This window comes from Rhamphochromis longiceps, linkage group LG17 (genome assembly GCF_057381845.1).
Source record: "Rhamphochromis longiceps isolate RC_006_pf linkage group LG17, R_longiceps_female_GT1.1, whole genome shotgun sequence".
Taxonomy (NCBI): Eukaryota; Metazoa; Chordata; class Actinopteri; order Cichliformes; family Cichlidae; genus Rhamphochromis; species Rhamphochromis longiceps.
Window position 1 is genome coordinate 17,668,069 of NC_140573.1, and position 20,679 is coordinate 17,688,747.

Genomic DNA, 20,679 nt, shown 5'->3' on the forward strand with positions numbered 1-20,679 from the left:
TGGTCAGCCCTGCAAATCGAGCCCAAGAGACTGTGTTTAATGAAATCCAAATGACATCAGAAGATCTGCTGGTAGGCAACTTCTTGTATCAAGTCACTGTAATCACAGAGACGGCAAAAAGTTCACCTTTATTTCAAGAAAAATTAGAACTCTACGTTCGGGTCCAGGTCTATGAGAGGATCCTCATCACTGATTAATCTTTGTACTGCTCTTCCCAAATACAAATGCGTGACAGTGATGCGAGGTCATCTGTTTGATGAACTGGAACAGTTCCTTTTAGGAAATGAATTCTGCACACACTAACAAAACCACTGAAGAATGACCCAAAGCAGACAGGTGCTTACAAAGTGGCTTAGTCAAAGCCCAGATTTTATTTGCCTTTACCTGTAGGCACAGTTTTAAGGACAAACATGTGTTTCCTTGTCCAGACAAAAAGGAAAAGGCAACAAGTTCTTAATTACTTTTATCCCAAGATTATCTACATTGAGCAAATCTGTAGTGTCTGACATATAACCACACACTTTAAAATACATAATGGATAATACATGTAACATACATAAGCTTCTACTTGTCAGGGTTGCTTGAGTAGCATCAGCAGCTTTTTATTTGACCAAACAGACGCCTGACAGGATGTTAAAGCTAATTTGAACCTGATCTCTTCCACAGAGTTTTCAGTGGGTTATCTTGTGGTGAACTGTTGTATTTGAGATGTACTCTGACACTGTGCTAACTGTGTATGGGCTCAATTCAATTCCAATAATAGAATCACAATAGACCTTCGTAGCCACCTTTTTTGCTACAACACTGCATAGGTCTATGACAGTCATATAGCAGAAATTTAAAAAGAAAAAAAAGTTACTTTGAAACTTACTTTAAGTCATTATTTGATGGGTTTTTAACTTTATTAAAAATGCAAAAGAAGGAAGTAGCTTTGGTGCAGAAAAGCTGCGCGAGTTGAAAGTAGAACACTTCATTCTTTGGAATGCTCTGGCATCTATATAGCATTAATCTGAGTGATCAAAGTTTTTTTACACTCCGTTTATCTTTCTCATCATGTCTGATTCAAACTTGACTGTTTGCAACACTTTTGGATCATTTGTTGTCATTTTCATCTAATTACATACTTCCTTTTTTAAAATTATAAAGTTGAAACAAGCACTTTAATTGCTCACCAAGAGTACAAAAGTGGTTTATAAATTCCAGTCTATTTAACTTAATCAAACCATTAAAATGCCCTCACACAGTCAGAGGTGGGCTAGAACAGGCAACAGCATTCAGTTATGTCTGTTTATTGTTGATTTCAACATCATCATCCTGACATCTGGTATACTACAAATGCACAAAATCTATGAAAGAGTCCATCCACAGACCTGGATGAACAAGCTGCCTGGCAGCAAAGTCCTCAATCTGACTTCTGCTAATCAGTGACATGGTCACGTGTCACCGTCACCATTTGACTTTCCGTGTCCATATTTGGCACATTTCAGTTCAGTGTTGTTGTCTCCGTCACAGCTGTACCCACACAGTAAAGGCTTCTATGGTAACCAAAACAGGATCATGTGCGAGTGACCAACAAGGCTGCTGCTCCACTGTGATACTGCAACAGATGATGTAGTGCCAAGTCTCTATAACAGGACCTCAGAGTCCATTCAGTCAAAAAGTAACAAGTTGATTTCACCATGTACGACGAGAATGACACCGCTATTGCTGTTGGGTAATAAATAGGTACCGAGTTGTCAAGTGCCATCAATCTTGGTCAGGTGCTATAGTTGAAAACAGGCTAAGACTCGTTCTGTGGAAAGACGATGGGGTAGATTTGACTGTAGTGATCCACAAAGTGGACCTCCAAGCCCTGAGTGATGTAGTCTGGCAGGTCCGAGAAATCTTTCTTGTTCTCAACTGGAAGGATGATACAGGTCACACCAGCACGACGAGCCTGACAGAGGAGCCAACGACCAAAGTTAACTAAAAGTGATTCCAAGTGATTTCTCTGAAAGTAATCATAATTTTTTGTTCACATGACAGACAGCTAACACACACACACACACACACACACACACACACACACACACGCACGCACGCTTCTGGTGACTTGTCCTGGGCTAGTGTAAGCTACATTTCAACACTTATTCAACACAAATAATTGTGTTATTCTGTTAAATGAACACACTTTATTACAGTCTGGCAGAATGGATAAAACTTGTTGCTCAGCTGCCACAATAATGCAACTGTTTCATTATTGTTAGCCACAGACATGACCTGCTAGTATATGGCTAATGTAGCTATCGAGCAATAGCTACTCTTTAAACAGCTAACATTAATATGTGTGCTGGCCATGTTAACATTTATGATACCTCTTCAGAGTTGCTGAAATGGGAGCTGTACTGACCTCAAAATCCTTCATGAAGCTGTTTTGTGAGCATCAATTACTTTAGCTGTTAGTTAATGAACGATATCCATGTTAAAGAAATGAGCAAAGAATATTTGTTGTACATACAGCAATAGTCTTCTCTTTGATCCCTCCTACTGGTAGTATTTTGCCCATCAGAGACACCTCACCAGTCATGGCTACATTCTGACGCACGGGCTTGTTGATTGCCAGGGACAAGAGTGCTGTGACAATAGTGCAACCAGCGCTTGGTCCATCTTTTGGAGTTGCCCCCTAGAAACAAGTGAAAATAGACAGGAATGAGCACTGCCAGCCACAGTTCAGTTCTACCATTATCGCAAGAAGCATCAGCAGGATATTTCTGGTTCATGCATTCATTACATTATTATTGTAGGCTGTAGGCTAAAAAGTCCCTTATAGCTTTTATCTTTCTTGCTGCAGCAAGGCTTTTAACTGACACTAACAGAAGTTAGAACTAATTAATTAGTTGCTTTATATTATTATTTTATTTTAAATAATCAGGCCCCATCTTATCTTAATGACCTCATAGTACCATATCAGATAAGATATTTTATTTTATTTTATTTTATTCTGTATAGTTGTGTACTGTATTTATTCTTATTGTATTCTAATTTTTGCCCCATAACTTTTGCACTGTCCACTTCCTGCTGTGACAAAACAAATTTCCCACGTGTGGGACTAATAAAGGTTATCTTATCTTATATCACCCCATTAGAGCACATTACTCTCAGACTGCAGGCTTACTTGTTGTTCCTAGAGTATTTAAAAATAGAATTGGAGGCAGAGCCTTCAGCTTCAGCCCCCTCGAATAGAATAGAATAGAATAGAATAGCCCTTTATTGTCATCGTACATGTACAACGAAATTATGGGTGCTGCATGCCAACTGTGTGGGAATAAAATATAAATGGTAGACAGGAGGAATAAATAATAAGCAGGAGAAATGCATACAAACAATAGACGACCACAAATTGGAGAACAAAGTGCTTGGAAGCAGTGGAAAAGGACTTGGTCTGAGTATAGAGTCTGTGTGTGAGTGACCTTAGTGATGAAGGTTACTCAGACCATGATCAGATTGGTGAGGTGGGTGGGTAGGAGTGGAGTGTAGGGTGGGCAGTGTTTGTTAACAGTCCGAATGGCCCAGGGGAAGAAGTTGTTTGTGAGTCTGGAGGTCGCCTGTGCACCTGTTCTCTCTTCCCAGTCAGGATTCAGGAGACAGACACCATCTCTACTTTTAAGATTAGACTTCAGACTTTCCTTTTTGCTAAAGCATATAGTTAGGGCTGGATTAGGTGACCCTGAATCCTGCAATAGGTGTAGGCTGCTGCTGGATTCTCATGATGCACTCAGTCAGTCAGTCTAACCTAATTGGTTGTGGCAGACGGCCTCCCCCTCTGAGCCTGGCTCTGCTCAAGGTTTCTTCCCATTAAAAGGCTTTTCTTCCTCCCACTGTCATCAAAATACTTGGTCATACCGCACCACCTTATTGTTGGGGTTTTCTCTGCAGTGTTGTAGGGTCTTTACCTTACAATATAAAACCCCTTGAGACAACTGTTGTGATTTGGCGCTTTATAAAATTTAAAATAAAATGGAACTGAAATGAAATAAATGGTTGCCTCAGGGACGTGCAGATGCAGGTGGGAGTTGATGAGGAAGTGATTCTCCGGTTCCTGAGTCATAAGGAATGCTCTGGCGAAGGTTGAAGCGATCTTCGCACTTTCCTTCATAACATCACCCAGCTGACCTGCAGGAGAGCCACATCTTTAGTATCAGTTTACCTGCATTTGTTAAGGATCATGTTTTTAAAACCTCTGAAATGGTTTGAAGACTTTCTAACTCTGTTTCTCCTATGACCAATACACAAAGCTCAGATTACGTTTGTAAAGGACTAACTGAGGGAAGAATGTTTTTTCCTACACCCACACACTGTTTTCAATGCGGTGGCGCAAGATGGGAAACTCCTGACAGACCTGTGACCTCCAATGAGCCCTCTCCTTTAGAGTCCGCTCCTCCTGGAGGCCGGCGGAGTGAAGTCTCGATGAACAGCGTCGATCCTCCTGCACAGGAGATAAATGCACACTCAGTACAGGTAACTTTTGCTGGTGCTGTGTGTGCGTGTGTGTCTCTCTTTCTCACCCATTGCGGTCCAAGCCAGCCCCATAACCACTCCCGGTGGAGTGACATCATACATCCGATCAACTGTGAAAATAGGTTTACCCACAAACTCCTGCAGGTTTTCAGGAGTGACCATCACTCCGGTTTGTTCACCATTCACAATACAGAACGCCACCTTACGGAAAACCTGTGGGCAATAAACGAAGAACAATAAGGAGATAAATAATAGATTAAAAAAAAGGATGACACAGAAAAAAAAAATCATTTTTGGCACAACTGCTATTAAAATGAAAAAGGATGTTTTTGTCACAAAGAACCAGCAACTACATACACACATTATATTCATACCACTACTCCCAGCAAAGAAGTCTTTAGCTTCTGTTACAAGCAGAATGTTGTTTTCTGAGTGCACTTTTACAATATTTTACCTTTTCAACTTGTTTCTGCAGGTTCCTGACTCCAGACTCCCTACAGTACTGCTTGATGAGCAGACTGAGAGCATCAGATGAGATTGAAGCCTTCTCCTCTGTCAGACCACAGAGTGAGCGCAGCTGTGGCACCAAGTAACGCTACACACAGAAATGAAAAAACAAACAAAAAAAAATACTCTGAGGTTGAGCCAAAAGAAAAGAAAACGCTAATATGCAATGCCCGCCCATCCATCCATCTCTTCCACTTATTAAAGGACGTGTCCACTACCCGCAGGAGGTGCTGTAGGGTCGGGTGCACTGTCTATGCTGGGCGGCGGCCAAGGGCAGAAACCTTGTGTCAAAATCATTATTTCAAGTTTACAATACATGGGATGCAAAGCCCAAATATTGAGATTTCCCCTAAATATTAAGCTACACTGGGCTAGCTCTTTAATTAATTCTGAGTGATCATATTTATCCTAAACATTTCTATTCTGATGGTGATTAAAATAGTTAAATTAAATCAAACTGAACTGAAGTAACTGGCACTACACTGGGAGCAAGAGCTTGTGGAATGGTTTAAAGAAGATTAAAAGTTCACATCATATTCTGTCACCTTCGCCGTTATTACACCACCACAATGAAAACACCCACTGTGGTAATATATTTAAACAAACTGTGTTCATCCCTTAACAGAGCTTTACAGACATTGTAACGTGTAACCCGCATTTGCAGATTTTACCTCAGCAATAGCCAGTTTCTCCTGAGCCACATATCCAGAAACGTTGATCATCTCCATTCTATCCCTGAGTGGCTCTGGGATGGTGTCTATCACATTGGCCGTGCAAATAAACAAAACCTTTACAGGAGGAGAGACGGTGCACATTAAAACCACATATTATGAGGAGCTGTGGAGCACTCGTTACACAGTACCTACCTTTGACAAATCGACAGGAACATCCAGGTAGTGATCAAGAAAGTTGGCATTCTGCTCAGGGTCCAGGAGCTCCAGCAGAGCAGAGGATGGATCGCCCTGGTAACCACGACCCATCTTATCAACCTGGTAATGACACGGTATGAACATCATCACATCATTTTATACCAGTTATATAACTATTGATGAAACTTGGAAACCAACAACTCCATGCCAACCGGTTAGATCACAAAATCAGTGCACAAGGTTCACTTGCAGACCTGGCCTGACAGTTTGGATCCATGAAAATAATCATTTGAAACATGCTGTATAACCAGATATTTGGATGGCGAGAGGAATTTGGAGTAAATTTTGACCAGGATATGTCCTATGTGCATATTAAATATTTTCTAAATATGTAGGACTGCTTTCTGTCTTTGGTGTAATATTGTTATAATTAGACAAATATTGTTTTAGAACAGTGCTGAAAAACTAGTTAATCCCTTTTTTACTTAATAGGATGTAATAATTAAAGAATTGCTCTAAAATCTCCTTGGAAAGCCTTTGGCTGAGCCAGAACAGGGACGCACTGTTGCCTCACAGCAAGATGGCCGGGGTTTGAACGCATCATCTGGGCAGGACACTTCTATGTGCATTATCCTAATGTCTGCGTGGGTTAAAAACAATCAGTTTTATTTCTATAGCACCAAATCACAACAACTGTCACCTCAACGCACTTTACATTGTAAGGTAAAAAGGCTAGTTTAATACCGAAAAAAGAGAGAACCCCAACAATCAGATGACCTCCTATGTGAGATAAAACTTTATGATTGCACTATGAAACACCTGTCTAAAGTTACGTTAATTAAATGGGCTACACAGATAAACTATCCCCCAACGTGTGTTGTAGCAGGAACAGGACGTGATACTGTATCAGCTCAGCAAAGTGAAAAAAAAAAAAAGTAAAAAATATGACAGAGCAGAGCAGTATGAAGCCTGAGCTTCTACTTTACCCAGCCTATAAACTATCACACTGCTGTTTGACTTACTGATGGTCCCTGAACAGATCTCTCAAACTGCTGTCAGCAAAACAACTCAGTGGCTTTAAATTAATTTGACAGTTTCTCCTTTTACTGACTGGGCATTTTTTGATATAGAGTGCATGATTTTAGCACTGCCACGAACAATATACTACAGAACGTTATAGTTATAGATGTCATTCAGTGCCAGATTATATGAAGCAAAAATATCAGTTTATCAAAGTGAAGCTAAAACATCGTATCAGCACAAAAATCACACATGAACAGATGGCCTTCATATTAATGTTGCTTTGGTTACGTTATGCTGAAATCAACAGACAACTACAAGAGCATCATCACAACACTCACCTCATCTATCAGCACCAGAGGATTTTCCGTTTTGGTTTTCTTCAGACACTGAATTATCTTTCCCGGCATTGCTCCGACATATGTCCGTCTGGATACACACACATGCAATTTTTACAGTGAGTGATTTGTATCGTCTTCCTCAAAATGAAAGTTGAATTGTTGCCATTTGGACACAGAGGAGAAGACCAGGACACACTGTGGATGTTTCCATTAATCCGTAAGAGATCTACAATTACAGAAGGTCTTAAACTGGTTCAGAGACGCACAGAGAGGCAACCTGAAAGCGGCATCCAGCCAAATCTAATTCAGGGAAGATTTCACTTTTCCTTTATAAAGTCAAGCAGCCAATAAGTTATTACTCTACCATTCGTACCTGTTCATCAGTGCCATCCCTCATGTCAGCAGGAAAGCAGAGAACGTTAAAGTTACTAGCAAAGCGCCGCCCTATCATTTTTCATTCCATAGTTAGTAGTGACATAAAAAAATCCACCATGATTACAAATTTTGGTGAAGAATACACTAATACTGGCCAATTAAAACAACTAAACGACTCAATCCACAGCACTCCAAGTTTTTTGTTGCTTGGATGTGTGCACAGTTGCCTTTTTTGATCTTGATTTGCATCCCATCATAGTCCATCACATTTAATTCTACCATTATCTGCCCTTGTGCAGGATGCCACCTTCTCTGCACATGATACTGACAATGTAATCCAGGATAAGGTCTCTCAGAAATAACAGTAGCACAGATCATACCTGTGCCCCTTGATCTCAGCCACATCTGTCATGCCTCCCACGCTGAACCTGAAGTATTCTCTGTTGAGAGCTCTGGCTATCGAGCGGGCGATGGAGGTCTTTCCTACACCTGGAGGACCGTAGAAACACAAGATCTTCCCCTGGGTGGTGCCACGAAGCTGGCTCACTGCTATAAATTCCTGTAAAAAGAAAGATGTTCATTTCTATAAAAAAGGATCCACTGTTCTGTGGGTGTGGATATATCTGATGTATCAAATACAGAGTATTAGAGTGTGTGTGCGTACCAGTATGCGTTTCTTAACATCATCCATTCCATAATGGTCTTCTTCCAGGACTTCTTTCGCTCTGTCCAGTAACAAGTTCTCTTCACTGTTGGTACCCCAGGGCATGCTGGTCAGCCAGTCTAGATAGTTGCGGGTTACACTGAAACAAACAGTAGATTCCTGATTATTGCAAATAGTCAATAAAACAAGCAGATGGACAGCCAATGTTAAAACAGATGGAGCTTTGCTACACGGAGACGTAGTTATGAGCAGCATATGAATAAAACGTTTGACAACATTAAGCCCATTAAGTTATTTTTAACAGATGCCGTATGCAGCCAAACTTTAAAACATTGTAATACCTAAAATGGAAATAAACAGTTCATTCTGAAAGACCTGTGGTTTTTCTCTTTTGAATATTTATTGTTTTTATCTAATTACTCAATTGATTGATGGACTAATCGAGAGATTACTCAGTTACTAAAATAATCAATAGCTGCTGCCCTAACTGAGATTTCCTTTCTCATAAATGTTCTCGTTTCTTTATTTTGTTCTTCTCTCCTTTGTCTCTCTTTACGTAAGCTCGTCATACTGTCTCGACTCATTTACTTCATTTAAACTCAAAGAGAAAGAGGACCAAGGAGAAAGGAGGCTGCCAGGGGAGCTGTGACTGGAGACACACAGGTGTTCGCTTCGTGACGTCTTTTATACACCAGTAATGTATAAGAGTGGTGTGACACACAGCTGGAGTGCACGAAATATGGTGGGAGCAGAACTACATCAAATAAAATGCAAAACACATCACACCTACCTGATGTTTCTATAAAACTGCAGCTAAAAAGCAAAGATGCCTCATTTTGTTAGAAAATGGAGCGATAAAAGGAAGTGAGGGTGCGCGACCCAAGTCTCCAAGGTAACGTGTTAGCCAGGAGACTGTTTTAGTGATTGGGTTCGTTAGATACTGCATAAGTGCAAATACCAATGCAATCGCGCACACGCACCATGGAGCAAAGAGGGGTTCAGATAACACGTGTTAAAGTATCCTTAGCCAAACTCTGCTTCCTCTTCCTCTGTTCTATTTTCCAATAGCATAACTACATAAACTACATTTCCCTCTATTCTGTTTAGTAGTTTTCAAGTTGACTCCTGTTTTTTTTTTAGTGTAAAGTGGTATTGTGGTTCAAAGGCCTTTGAAGACTAAAACAAGACGACTAACTTGAACTCTGATGAATGGTTGTCCAGAAGACCCAGCTTGTTGAGTTCTTCGTTGATCACATCCATTATATGCTGAGGGACCATCCTATCTTTCAGTCTTTCACGAAACTTCTCCTCAATAGCATCTTTGTCCTCCTTTTCCAGACCCAGCTCCTAATGACAAAAACACAGAATATTTTATGAGCCACATCTTCACACACCTGCATCCACGGCGCATGCTCCTACTGTACTCTGAGTGCAGCTCACATTTTCTTTGCCTATGATAAAGATAAAATTATGCATTTAAATCTGAAACTGTGTATGCACCTGCCAAGAGAACAATACCAAAAGCATATAAATGGAAAATATGGTTCAAAGTACACCAGACAGGTGATTTGATGTAGTATCCAGTCAGTTTTCAATTACGTCATGCTGTAGTACCTGGTACTTTTTTAGTACCTGCTCGCCCGGGGTTCCAAGCGATACGAGCAGGTGCTAAAATGTGACGTCAGACGACTACATGCCACTACATGGCTGATCATTTGATGAGTTCCCAAAAATCAAATCTGCCATTTTTGAAACCTGAAAACAAGAAATGGCTACAAAAACATCGCCATGATCCCAGAGAATTACAAAATGCCACAGACCGAGCTGCAGGTATATTCTTGCCTCAACGTCCACCTTTGTTGTAGCATTTGTGTCGCATACTAATTACCTCGCGGGACGCTCTGACGACATGTGTGTCAGATAGCACTGTTTGTAAAAGAAAACCGGTCGATCTAAGTTGAATCGTGGCGAGTCGATCGGAGTAGGTACTAACGGAAAAGGTGCTTTAGGTGTCAGCTGTGCCGGATTGAGACTATTGGCTTGTAAGACGTGTCTTAACAGTATGCTGACAGTTGACTGCTGAAAGTCCCCAGAGTTTTTGAGAGCCCAAGTGTTTCTCCTGAATGACTTTGGGTCTGTCAGGCAAAGGGAAGACAGAGGTGGTCTGTCACAGATTAGTCTGGTGTACCTTCTTAATGATCTTGAGCTGCTCCTGCAGCAGGTACTTCCTATGGGTCTGTTTGATCTTCTCTTCCACCTGAGAACATAGAAGAGACACGGATGAATGGCCAAGGGTAACAACCTAAGCAGAAGTTATTTAATACTTCAACATTATGATGACGTCTGACCTCACGACCCAAGCGCTGCTGTAGCTTACTCAGCTCGTACTCCTTCTTGAGTAAAGACAGAGCCTTGTAGAGACGTTTCGGGATCTGCATGGACACAGAAACAGGACTCAATGAACTGCACACAAAACTTTTAATGAACAGAACTCTGCAACACTGATTTCATGAAATAGAACAGCAGAGTTGGAGATGACGTTTCTGTAGTAATCTCTCAGTAACAAAAAAACAAAAAACGCTGCTTTCTTGATTTATTATTATTTTGTATGAGAAAAGCGTTTCTTAATAAGTCTGTACACACGCATAAACGAGGGTATTAGAATCAAATAAAGACACTCCACTCAGAGTTGAAAATCAACTGGACACTATTAGTGTATCAAAAAACAAGTTTTAGGATAAGAAAAGGAGTCACGAGTTAGCACATCACTGGTTGCTCTGGAAAATGCTCACACACTGAGTGTCATAAAGGTCTATAAGCAGGCAGACTGCTCACATTAGTCTCCTCCAGGACGTCTTGTAGTTCATGCGATTCAGCTCCCGTCAGAGCTGCTCCCATATCGCTGAGATAGATGGGGTTATCAACCACACGCTGACCAGCCTGCATCATCTGAAGGACCGACTCTCTGGTTCACACACAAACAAGCACATTTCAGAAAACGTCCCTTTCATCAATACTACAGTTGGATTTTGTTTTCATCCCGACAGCCTGGTACTAATATAAACATCTGACTTTAAAGTGTTTTCATTGGCAAATTAGAAAACAGCCTAATTCAGCATCAGCTGAAAAGGTGCACCGAGCATAGATTGCCTGGAAATTGCTTTAAGATGTTGAACACCCTTACTAGGTTTATAGAATGGAAACCTGAAACTACAAGCAGTATAAAGTAAAAAAGTAAAGTAAAATGAAAGTTTACAGATTGCATATGATAAAACTGAAATGGTAGAACTGACCTGTAGAGGGGGTTAAGTGCAATGATGTCTCTGATGGTCTTTACTATCTCTGCTGTCAGCGCCTGTAGAACACATGACATTACAGACGTGTGTGTTAAAGAATGACAAACAGTTTAATTTTTTTTTTTTTTTTTTTAAATCACTTGATTGAAGATGATGTAATAACGCGCTACTTTGATGCGTTTTCTGTACCTTGACCTCCTCGGTGACGGTGAACTGTTCATGCTGAACATTGTCCACTTCGACCATCAGGATGTTGGAGGAGGGCAAAGGTTGAAGCTCTGGACTCAGGTCTGCCTCTGATATCTGAATAGAACAAAAATAATTACTATCAATGTGGAAAGAACTGTAAACTATAAATATTACTATACCCATCACTAATGACACATTATCAAAACCAAGATGCACAGCTTGGTGGACACTGACTGAGCCAAATAGTTTCAAACCATCCTTAACAAATGTAGGTCATGTTGAAAGCTTACACACTTCTATAAAAGGAACTTCTTCTTTTTTTTTTATTTACTTAAGCTGCCAATGTACCCTCCGCTGTGGTTGCTTCATGCACCGCCGCATCATCATCACACAGATGCAGTGATTTATACCCCCAGTTAAGAAGCAAGAAGTCGCTGCAGTATTCTGTTAAACAATAGGTGTCGCCACTCAGATAAAACTGTCTAGCAGGACAAGCACAGACATGAGTCCACTGTCAGAGGACATAAGAAGATCATTTGTAACGTCACTAAAGCTGTTTCTGTGATGAGCTCTGAAACCTGACTGAAACTCTTCAAATAAGCCATTCCTCCACAGATGATCTGTTAGCTGTTCAGCAACTACTCTTTCAAGGACTTTTGAGATAAAAGGAAGATTGGCCTATAATTAGCTAAGACTGCTGGGTCAAGACATGGCTTTTTAAGTAAAGGTTTAACTACAGCCAGCTTGAAGGCCTGTGATACATAGCCGATTGTTAGAGATAGGTTGATCATATTTAAGATTGAAGCATTAATTAATGGCAGGACTTCTTTGAGCAGTTTTGTAGGAATGGGGTCTAAAAGACACGTTGATGGTTTGGAGGAAGTCATTAGTTAACTCAGAAAGAAGATCAATTGGAGAAAAAGAGTCTAAATACATACCAGTGGAACAGAAAGCAACTGTACATAATGTTATGTCTGTGAGATGATTAATATGAGTAATTTTTTCTCTAAAGGTTAATTTTTTTGTGAAGAAGTTCATGAAGTCATTACTAGTTAACGTTAAAGGGATGTTTGGCTAAAACAGCACTCTGACTTTTTGTCAGCCTGGCTACAGTGCTGAAGAGAAACCTGGGGTTGTTCTTATTTTCCTCAATTAGTGAAGAATAGTAAGATGTTCTGGCTTTATGGAGGGCTTTCTTATAAAGCTGCAAACTATTTCCAAATGATGATCTTCTAAGTTTGCGATATGCCATTTCCTCTCCAGCTTACGAGCTACCTACTTTAAGGTGCGTGTATGAGAGTTATACCAGAGAGTCAAGTACGTCAGATTTGAGGCTCTATTGTTCACAGGAGCTACAGTATCCAGAGTCGTACGTAGTGAGGAGTTAAAATTATAAACAAGATAATCAACCTCTCTTGCAGTAGTGTTCAGGTAGCTGCTCTGCTCTGTGTTGTTCCAGGGCAAGATGATAACAGCGGGTGGATTATATCCTTAAACTTAGTTACAGCAGGTTCAGAAAGACATCTACTGTAATGAACTCTACTCCTCACTGCTGTGTGATCAATTATTTTAAATTGAAATGTTATTAGGAAATGATCAGACAAGAAAGGGGTTTTCAAGAAACTCTTACAATGTTCAGTTTCTATATCATATGTTACAACAAGATCTAGAGTGTGATTAAATCATAAGCACCGATTTCAAACTGCTCCAACATCTTCCTCTGTGTATGTCTCTGAGCTTCTGTTCAGGATTAATATTAAAATGGAGCTAAACCATAACCGTACAGTTGTATCTTCAACCCGGCTCAAGATGTGCACAACCGACCGACGGGACACAAAGATTGTGTCTCACGACGCAGGGTGTGTGAAAATCGTCAAGCGACACCTACGACACAAGCAACACGGCAATGTGAAAACGCCTTACACTGTGATTATATACATTTGGGGGAAATCTGATCAAACCTGCCATGCTTTTTTATAGCAGGTTTAGTGTGCTTGTGAACCCTGTGCTTAGAAACGATGCTGGTTTAGTCTATATGTGGTTACCTTGAAGTTTCCTGCAGTTAGGCATGTGCAAGGAAGCATTGCCTAAACAATGCGACTGTGTTGGTTTAACCTCAGGCGTTCCTGTTAATGACTTTTTCTTTGTACTGTTTTGCTTACACATAACTTTATGTAAAAGCACGCCCCCTTGGACCACCGCATACAGTTGATAGTGGTGCAACGGATCAAAAATCTCACAGGATCGCGGTTTTAAGTCACGGATCGGATCAATTTTCGGATCAGCAAAAACAAAAATTCGACTCGCCATTTACTTATTTAAGTATTTTTGCCTATTAAAAAACATTCAACTGAAGACTCATTCCACTCACTTATATAAAAACAAATTAAGGTGCAATATGGACATTATGGACCATGCTGGGCATCCTCTGCACACGGCCATAAACAACCAGAGGAGTCTGTTCAGTGACAGGTTGCTTCTCCCAAAGTTAAGGACCAGCAGACTTAAAAAGTGGAGTGGGATCCGTTCGGATTTCAGAAAACTTCAACCGTGATCCGTTGCACCACTGGCAGTTAATTTAAAGCCGAGACAACTTAAGAAGAGGTCCAAAAGAAAATGAACGCTGTGGTGAAATGAATCTTTGTGTCCTTCTCTCGACTGCGTGCATAGAAGGCATATGTGATATTAGGCTCCTGTTTCTCACCTTGTCCTCAAGCTGCTCTGGCAGAGAACTGAGATGGTCCTTGCGGCTGCGTTTGGTTTTGCGTCTTTGTGTAGGTTTCTGGTGGGACTCTGGCTCAGACTCCAACTCTGACACAGTTGAAGCTATTTCCTCTTCAGGCTCCACCTGCAGCTGTTTTGTGATCCGGATCCTTACAGCCCAGATGATATACAGAAGAAATAACATACATACTCATAAGTGAGAGCACTGTCTCCAGAGTTCTAATGAAACCAATCCCTATGCCCTTTAACCTAAAATTTCTCACCCACCAGTAATAGCAGTACATCTAACCTGCGGTGTCCCATGACAATCATCCTCAGCTTGTCTCCCAAGTCCTGCATCTCATGAATCTGAACAAAGGTTCCTGTGGTGTAGATGGCATCTATAGACTCCACTACATCCGACTCGTTACTGCAACAGACAGAAAGACATGTTTACTATCAAAACACCAGACAGAGAGCAGGTCTCTTAAATGGACTTGTCCAGGAAAATGAAACAATGCTTTTATCAGGTGGATAAATTGGTCAGTCAGTCACCTAGACTGCAGAAACACAAAACAACCTGGTTGTTAAATCAAAGGTAAGGCAGACGCAGAGAAACGCAGCCGCAAACGCTGAAGCATCTACGATGGCAGAAGCACAAACCGAAATGGTCATCACACCAAAAATAACAATCTTGCAAAGACCAAAAAATGAGCTTGAAAAAGCCAGAAGACCAAATCCTGAAAAGTCTCCTGTGGCACAAGCTCAAAATGAAATGTTGGTGAAACCAAAGAAAACAAAAAAGCATAAAGTGGCTGAAGAACCAAGAAGACCAATTACTCGGGCATATGCCTGCGCTCTTGTTGAAGCTCAAAACAACATAGGTGATGGAACAAACCCGAGAAATAAAGAAATGCAAGAAAACACTGAAGCCACTTCTGAAAGGGAAAAAGCTGAATCCCTCACTATCTCAAAAGCAAAGGAGGACATAAATATGGAGAGAGAGGGAAACGTGAATAACCCCAGCAGACCAAACCCTGGGCCTAATGGAGAGACTTGGCAATATCAGCCCAATCCCAGATTTAGACCCCATCAGGGCAGTGTCCAGTTTAAACCATGGCACGAGATGCTGCTCTCAGACAGCAACTGGAAGTCTCCCAGAGCCATCAGAACACCCTTTATTGGAAAATGGTAGCTGCTAACAAGAGGGCTTCTTATCACCTGTTTCAGGTGAACAACCTTCATGCACAAATGCACGAGAACAAGAGAAATCCTGAGGAAACGATTAAAGACCTCATAGAGCAGCTGGAGGAGGCTTCTAGTAATAAGCCCAATAGCAACAGTGAAGCAATTGTCAAACTTGATGAGGTGATGGTTACCCTGCAGGAGGCTTCACACACACACACACACTCTGTAGGCCTGACGTCCTCTAAGGAGGCTGAATTTGAGGTCCAATGTAGGAATCAACAAGAGCAGATAGAGATGCTCCAGAAACAGCTCCTAGCAGCTGAAAATCAACTCAAAGAACAGGACATTAAACATAGGCAGGAGCAGGAGACAGTCAACACAGAAATCAGTGACCTCAAATCCCAGCTCTGCTCCAACAAGGCCCTTCGTGATTTGAAGGTAGAGACTCTTAAGTGGGAGCTGAAAGAAGCCAAAGCTTCCTCACTTAAAATCCCACAGCAGCAAAAAGAACAAAATTCCACCGATGCAAATGAAATGTCAAAATCTGAGCCTCTGAAAGAAAAAGACACTGGAGAACAGGAGAAGATGGAAAAAGAGGACTCACTGCCATCTACTGCAATGTCTCTGCAGGAGCCTCAGAAAGAAAAAGACACCACAGAACAACAGAAGATAGAAAAAGAAGAGTCAGCTGCATTGTCTGTACAGGAATCTTTGCAAAGACTATGAGAGACACAGAAAATGCTCACTGTGAAGGTGGCTGAACTCGAGACTGAAGTTAAGAGCCTGCCAGAGATTCCGCCAAGTAAGAAGAAGAAGAAGAAGAAGCGGAACTGGCTGCGTCGCCTTTCCACCTAATTGGTCTCAACAACATGTCCTAAAAATCACATTTATATACAACTAAATTGTCAGTGAACATTTGGACCCCACTCGGTCGAGACAGAAGGCCACCCCTTCCTGAGCCCGGTTCTGTCAGAGGTTTCTCCCTATTAAGAGGGAGTTTTTCCTCTCCACTGTCGCCAAGTGCTTGCTCATAGGGGATTTGGGGGCTTTTTTTTTTTTTTTTTTTTTTTTTAAACACCAACCACTGATAAGCTCACTGACATCAAATTTAGGACTCAGCAGATATGGAAATGGATGATTTGTCATCAAGTGAGGAATCATTCGTTTAAAACATATTTGCTGAGTCATATTTAGTTGTATATAAATAAGATTTCTGGGACACTAAAGCCAATCACAGACTAATTTGGAAAATTGGGAAAAAAAATAGATGTGTCATTGTTTCATATAGATTTCAAATAACATACCATTTGATGTCAACATATCTTTGTTACATATGCAGTGCTTGTGGTCTTATATTCTTATGATTCTGTTCATTTTATGAGTATATCCTTCTGCCTTGCTTCACATATTTACTGCTGCTTGGCTAGCTCTAGTCATGCTAGCATCAGCACAGGTAGAAACAGATAAACATCAGAGACATCGCATAGCTTGTGTTTATGTTCAGAGTAGGGCTGGGCCATATCATACCGTTCACGGTAATACCGGTATAATGTTGGGCAACGATAAGAAGATGAAATATCACGATAGAATATGGGTAAAACGCGCATGAGCAGTGCCTTTGTTTTCATATGCACATGGCGGCGACAGAGAACGAGAAGGGCGAAAGTGGACTGCTGAATGAAACGGATGAACCAATCAATCAATCAAGGCTTTATTCGCCACGTGCAGGTTGCCCTGCAGTGAAATAGGACGACCCCCCCCCCCCCCCCCCCCCGACCTTACACACACAACACAGACATCACATGGGGATACAGGTCGGAGATCGGTAGCGTTACAGAAAAAAAACCCACGGAGGACAGCATGAGAACAGGAAACAAAAAAACTCCTCTGCACAAAAAAGCGCATAAATGTCCACAGCGTTTGGAAAGGGAGGGGGGATGAGTGTGTGCATATCAGTGTATATGTATGTGTGTGTGTGTCCAGAGTTCAGCTGAGACAGTGTCCTTCGCCCTGCTAGGCTAAGTAAACAGTCTTCCAGCCAACCCAGGTGGCCTTGCATGGAATGGGAAGGAACAGACTAAACACAGTCGTTATCAGGGTGTTTTTGTTTGGCTCCAGCCTTGTGACCGCAGCTGGCGCCAAATGGGTATCCGCATGAACCAAAAGGGTATCCGCATGAATTTGTTTGTAAAAATGCTGCAACTTCAGTGGTGTGGAACTGGTTTAGCTTTCGTCCATCAGATACACAACAAAGCACTATTTTTGGTAGAGCATGCTCGCGGGCCGTCGTTATTACCGTGTTTTTTGGAAAATACGGCACACTTAAAATCAATCCTTTGATTTTTCTGAAAATCGACAGTGTCCCTTATAATCAGGGGTGCACATAAGTGGTCCGCAGATGCGCATTCGCTGTCAAAATAAAAGACGTACACTAGATAAGAAGGTGCAACGGCGGAGCCACGCGATGGTTTTACTGTTAAAAACAGTCGTTTGTCTGTCCGTAGTGTGGTTATATTAAATATAAGAGAAAGAGAGAACTTTAAGAAATTCTACAGTGACCACCAAAACAATAAAAAAATATTGTCGTAAACAGTTTATTTTGTGACACCACGAAACAAACGATAGCGTAAAATGAAACGATAGACGTTTTCATATCGACATCCGATATATATCGTTATATCGAACAGCCCTACAGCAGCCTACACCTATTGCAGCATAAGTGAGATGCACAGTCCTGTGCAAAAGTCTTGAGCCAGTCCAGTCTTCTGATGTGAATAAAGTTTAAAGCAAAACTTTTAACAGCTATGAAATCCCTTTCTATTTCACCTGCAATGCTGCATACAGTACAGGTACTGCCGCTTGGGAAACATAATTACCAGGGTTAACCATTTCCCAAAGCCTTTGGTCTCACTGTGAGTGTTGGATAAATGGAATGCAATAGTGTTAGCAATTGCAGTATGTCTTTGTGAGCTTAATGGATCCATCAGACGGACGTCTGAGTTGGCACTGGATGATTCACTTATTAATCACTGCACTATTTTTCTTGGCCCGCATTATACTGTAGCCTGAAGTCTGATGTTGCTCTACAGCGCTCTTTGCGTATTATTTGTCTATACCACAATGATGACGTCGTGAATCAATTAGCATTCAGTTTCCCCCCCAAGGCAAAGGAGAAGTGCTGACATCTGAAAGGATGGCAATTCTATGAAAATGCTTTAAGAAAACAGCTGCTTTAGTAACTTCTTCAGTCCGACCCCTCTGCTGTGATGCAGATGTCAAACTAAAAACGCCACTCAACTAGTATCCTATAGATTAATCCATCAACTAATTGAGTATAACAATAAATTATATTTGTAAAGTACACTCAGACTGTATAACCAACCACATGGAGCAAAAACACACCACTGAGATCAGTATTCATCTTGAGGCATGCAACAACCTGGTGATCAGTAATTCAACTGGAGAAGTGACTTCCAAACTTACGCATCATCTCTCTTCATGAAGACTCCAGCATATGGCTGAGCCAGACGCACCTTCCTCCTCAGCAGTTCCATCAGTGCTTTGTTTTTAACCTGACATGAAGAGAGAAACATCACACACTGGAATACAATAAACAGTAGTTTCCAGGGGTTGTCTGGAAAATGCCCTTATCGGTTGTGAGACATTTTACTTTATTGACTAAATAAAGAAGAGAAACTAAGTCTTAATTTAAAAAAAAAGAAAAAACAAACAGCAAAAAACAATGTGCTATGCAACAGCATTTCTACCCACTCCTCACACACCTTTGTGGCAGTCACATGGTGTTCTCTTCAAAATGTGTAGTTTTAAACAGACACTGAGATAATAATGGTAATGTGGCATTAAGTGAAATGAAGACACACTTCTACTTCCGAAGCACAATTTTAACAACCTTAATTAACCAGAGTTTACAGGTTATAAAACATATACACTATACATGACTGTAACTAAATGTTCCAAAGATTAGGAGCCACCACTAAAAAATAAAATAAAAGGCTCTATCGCCTCTTCAGTTTAAGACTGGACTTCCTCTGATAACCTAAGGTGTACTAAGTTTTACCGAAGACCGTTTAAATGTCAAATCACTCTCAGTTTGTTGCGTGATTGCGTCACCCTCCCTTCAACCAGACCAAGTAGCGGACAGAATGTGCAAGGTTACATCAGACTCACCTCGATTATCTTGATGAAGCGGGGGAACACCGGGTTCCTGCTAACGGCAACCAGAGGCACATTGGGAAACACCTCGGGGACCATCATGGGGGTGAGAGCCGTCATCTGAACCCCGTTGTAAGGTGCTCCGCCGTCTCCCCCAGGCTCTTCTCCCCCGGAGCTTGCTCCGTCCTCGCCATCCTGTCCAGAGAAGCCCGCACCTGCCCGGTTTCCATACATCCTACATTGAAGCGTATACGGTCCACAGCTCCGGGTGAGGACACTGTCTTGGAAGTGTACGGCCCCGACACGTATCCACCGGCGAGGTCTGCCGGTCAGCCTGCTGCCAGCTGTCAGTGCTGTGGTGGGGGACATGCATGTTTTCTGTGGGGTTCCGATGCTGGTGTAGAACCGCGCTGGCTGTTGCCGGCTCAGTGGTGATGTCTCGGTCAAGCGGGAGACAACGCCAGGCCAGTGTAGTTTAGCAACAAAAGCCGAATTTCTGTGCAGTTGTTTAGCAGCTCCTATCATTTTGACACAGGTGGCCATGTTTATCTGGAGCCCTCTACGGCTGCACGTGACGATCCGTCTTCCGTCCAATATTGATGACGTAGTGTTGCTCACGCAACGATTCTAGAACAGTGGTGTCAAACGTAAGGTCGGGGGCCAGAATCGACCGAGGAAAGACTCCTATCTAGTCTACCCTAAGGTTTCTGGGGGGGAATGATGAAGTGCATAGGTTTTTAACTTTAGGTTTTACAGATTTTGTACTGACTGAAGACTTCACCAGCTGGCATTCATACTACTCCAAAATATTTAAGTAATAGTTAAAAAAATTAAATGACACACAAACAAATTCCCGT

General features: G+C 41.5%; 1 protein-coding gene across 1 annotated transcript; it reads right to left on the bottom strand.

The window, feature by feature from the left end:
- Positions 1-846: 846 nt before the first annotated feature.
- lonp1 (lon peptidase 1, mitochondrial) lies at positions 847-20,418 on the bottom strand. The gene is made up of 21 exons (XM_085386762.1): positions 19,838-20,418; positions 19,133-19,221; positions 14,772-14,891; positions 14,463-14,631; positions 11,759-11,872; positions 11,567-11,628; positions 11,109-11,238; positions 10,622-10,705; positions 10,462-10,530; positions 9,469-9,620; positions 8,274-8,412; positions 7,990-8,168; positions 7,235-7,322; positions 5,871-5,993; positions 5,676-5,792; positions 4,952-5,092; positions 4,545-4,710; positions 4,379-4,465; positions 4,025-4,152; positions 2,498-2,662; positions 847-1,936 (listed from the first exon to the last, which is right to left on the bottom strand). Exons 1-21 carry the CDS (start codon positions 20,363-20,365, stop codon positions 1,781-1,783), a joined length of 3,006 nt encoding a protein of 1,001 aa, XP_085242888.1. The 5' UTR covers positions 20,366-20,418; the 3' UTR covers positions 847-1,780.
- Between the last annotated feature and the right edge of the window lie 261 nt (positions 20,419-20,679).

What these genes read in the sequence shown, in the direction of transcription:
- lonp1 (XM_085386762.1), bottom strand. Translation starts at nt 20,365, where the DNA reads ATGGCCACCTGTGTCAAAATGATAGGAGCTGCTAAACAACTGCACAGA. An exon ending in CCGTCACCGAGGAGGTCAAG is followed by an intron (nt 11,629 to 11,758) that starts GTACAGAAAACG and finishes TGTGTTCTACAG; the next exon opens with GCGCTGACAGCAGAGATAGT. An exon ending in AACCATTCATCAGAGTTCAA is followed by an intron (nt 8,413 to 9,468) that starts GTTAGTCGTCTT and finishes TGTTTGTTTCAG; the next exon opens with TGTAACCCGCAACTATCTAG.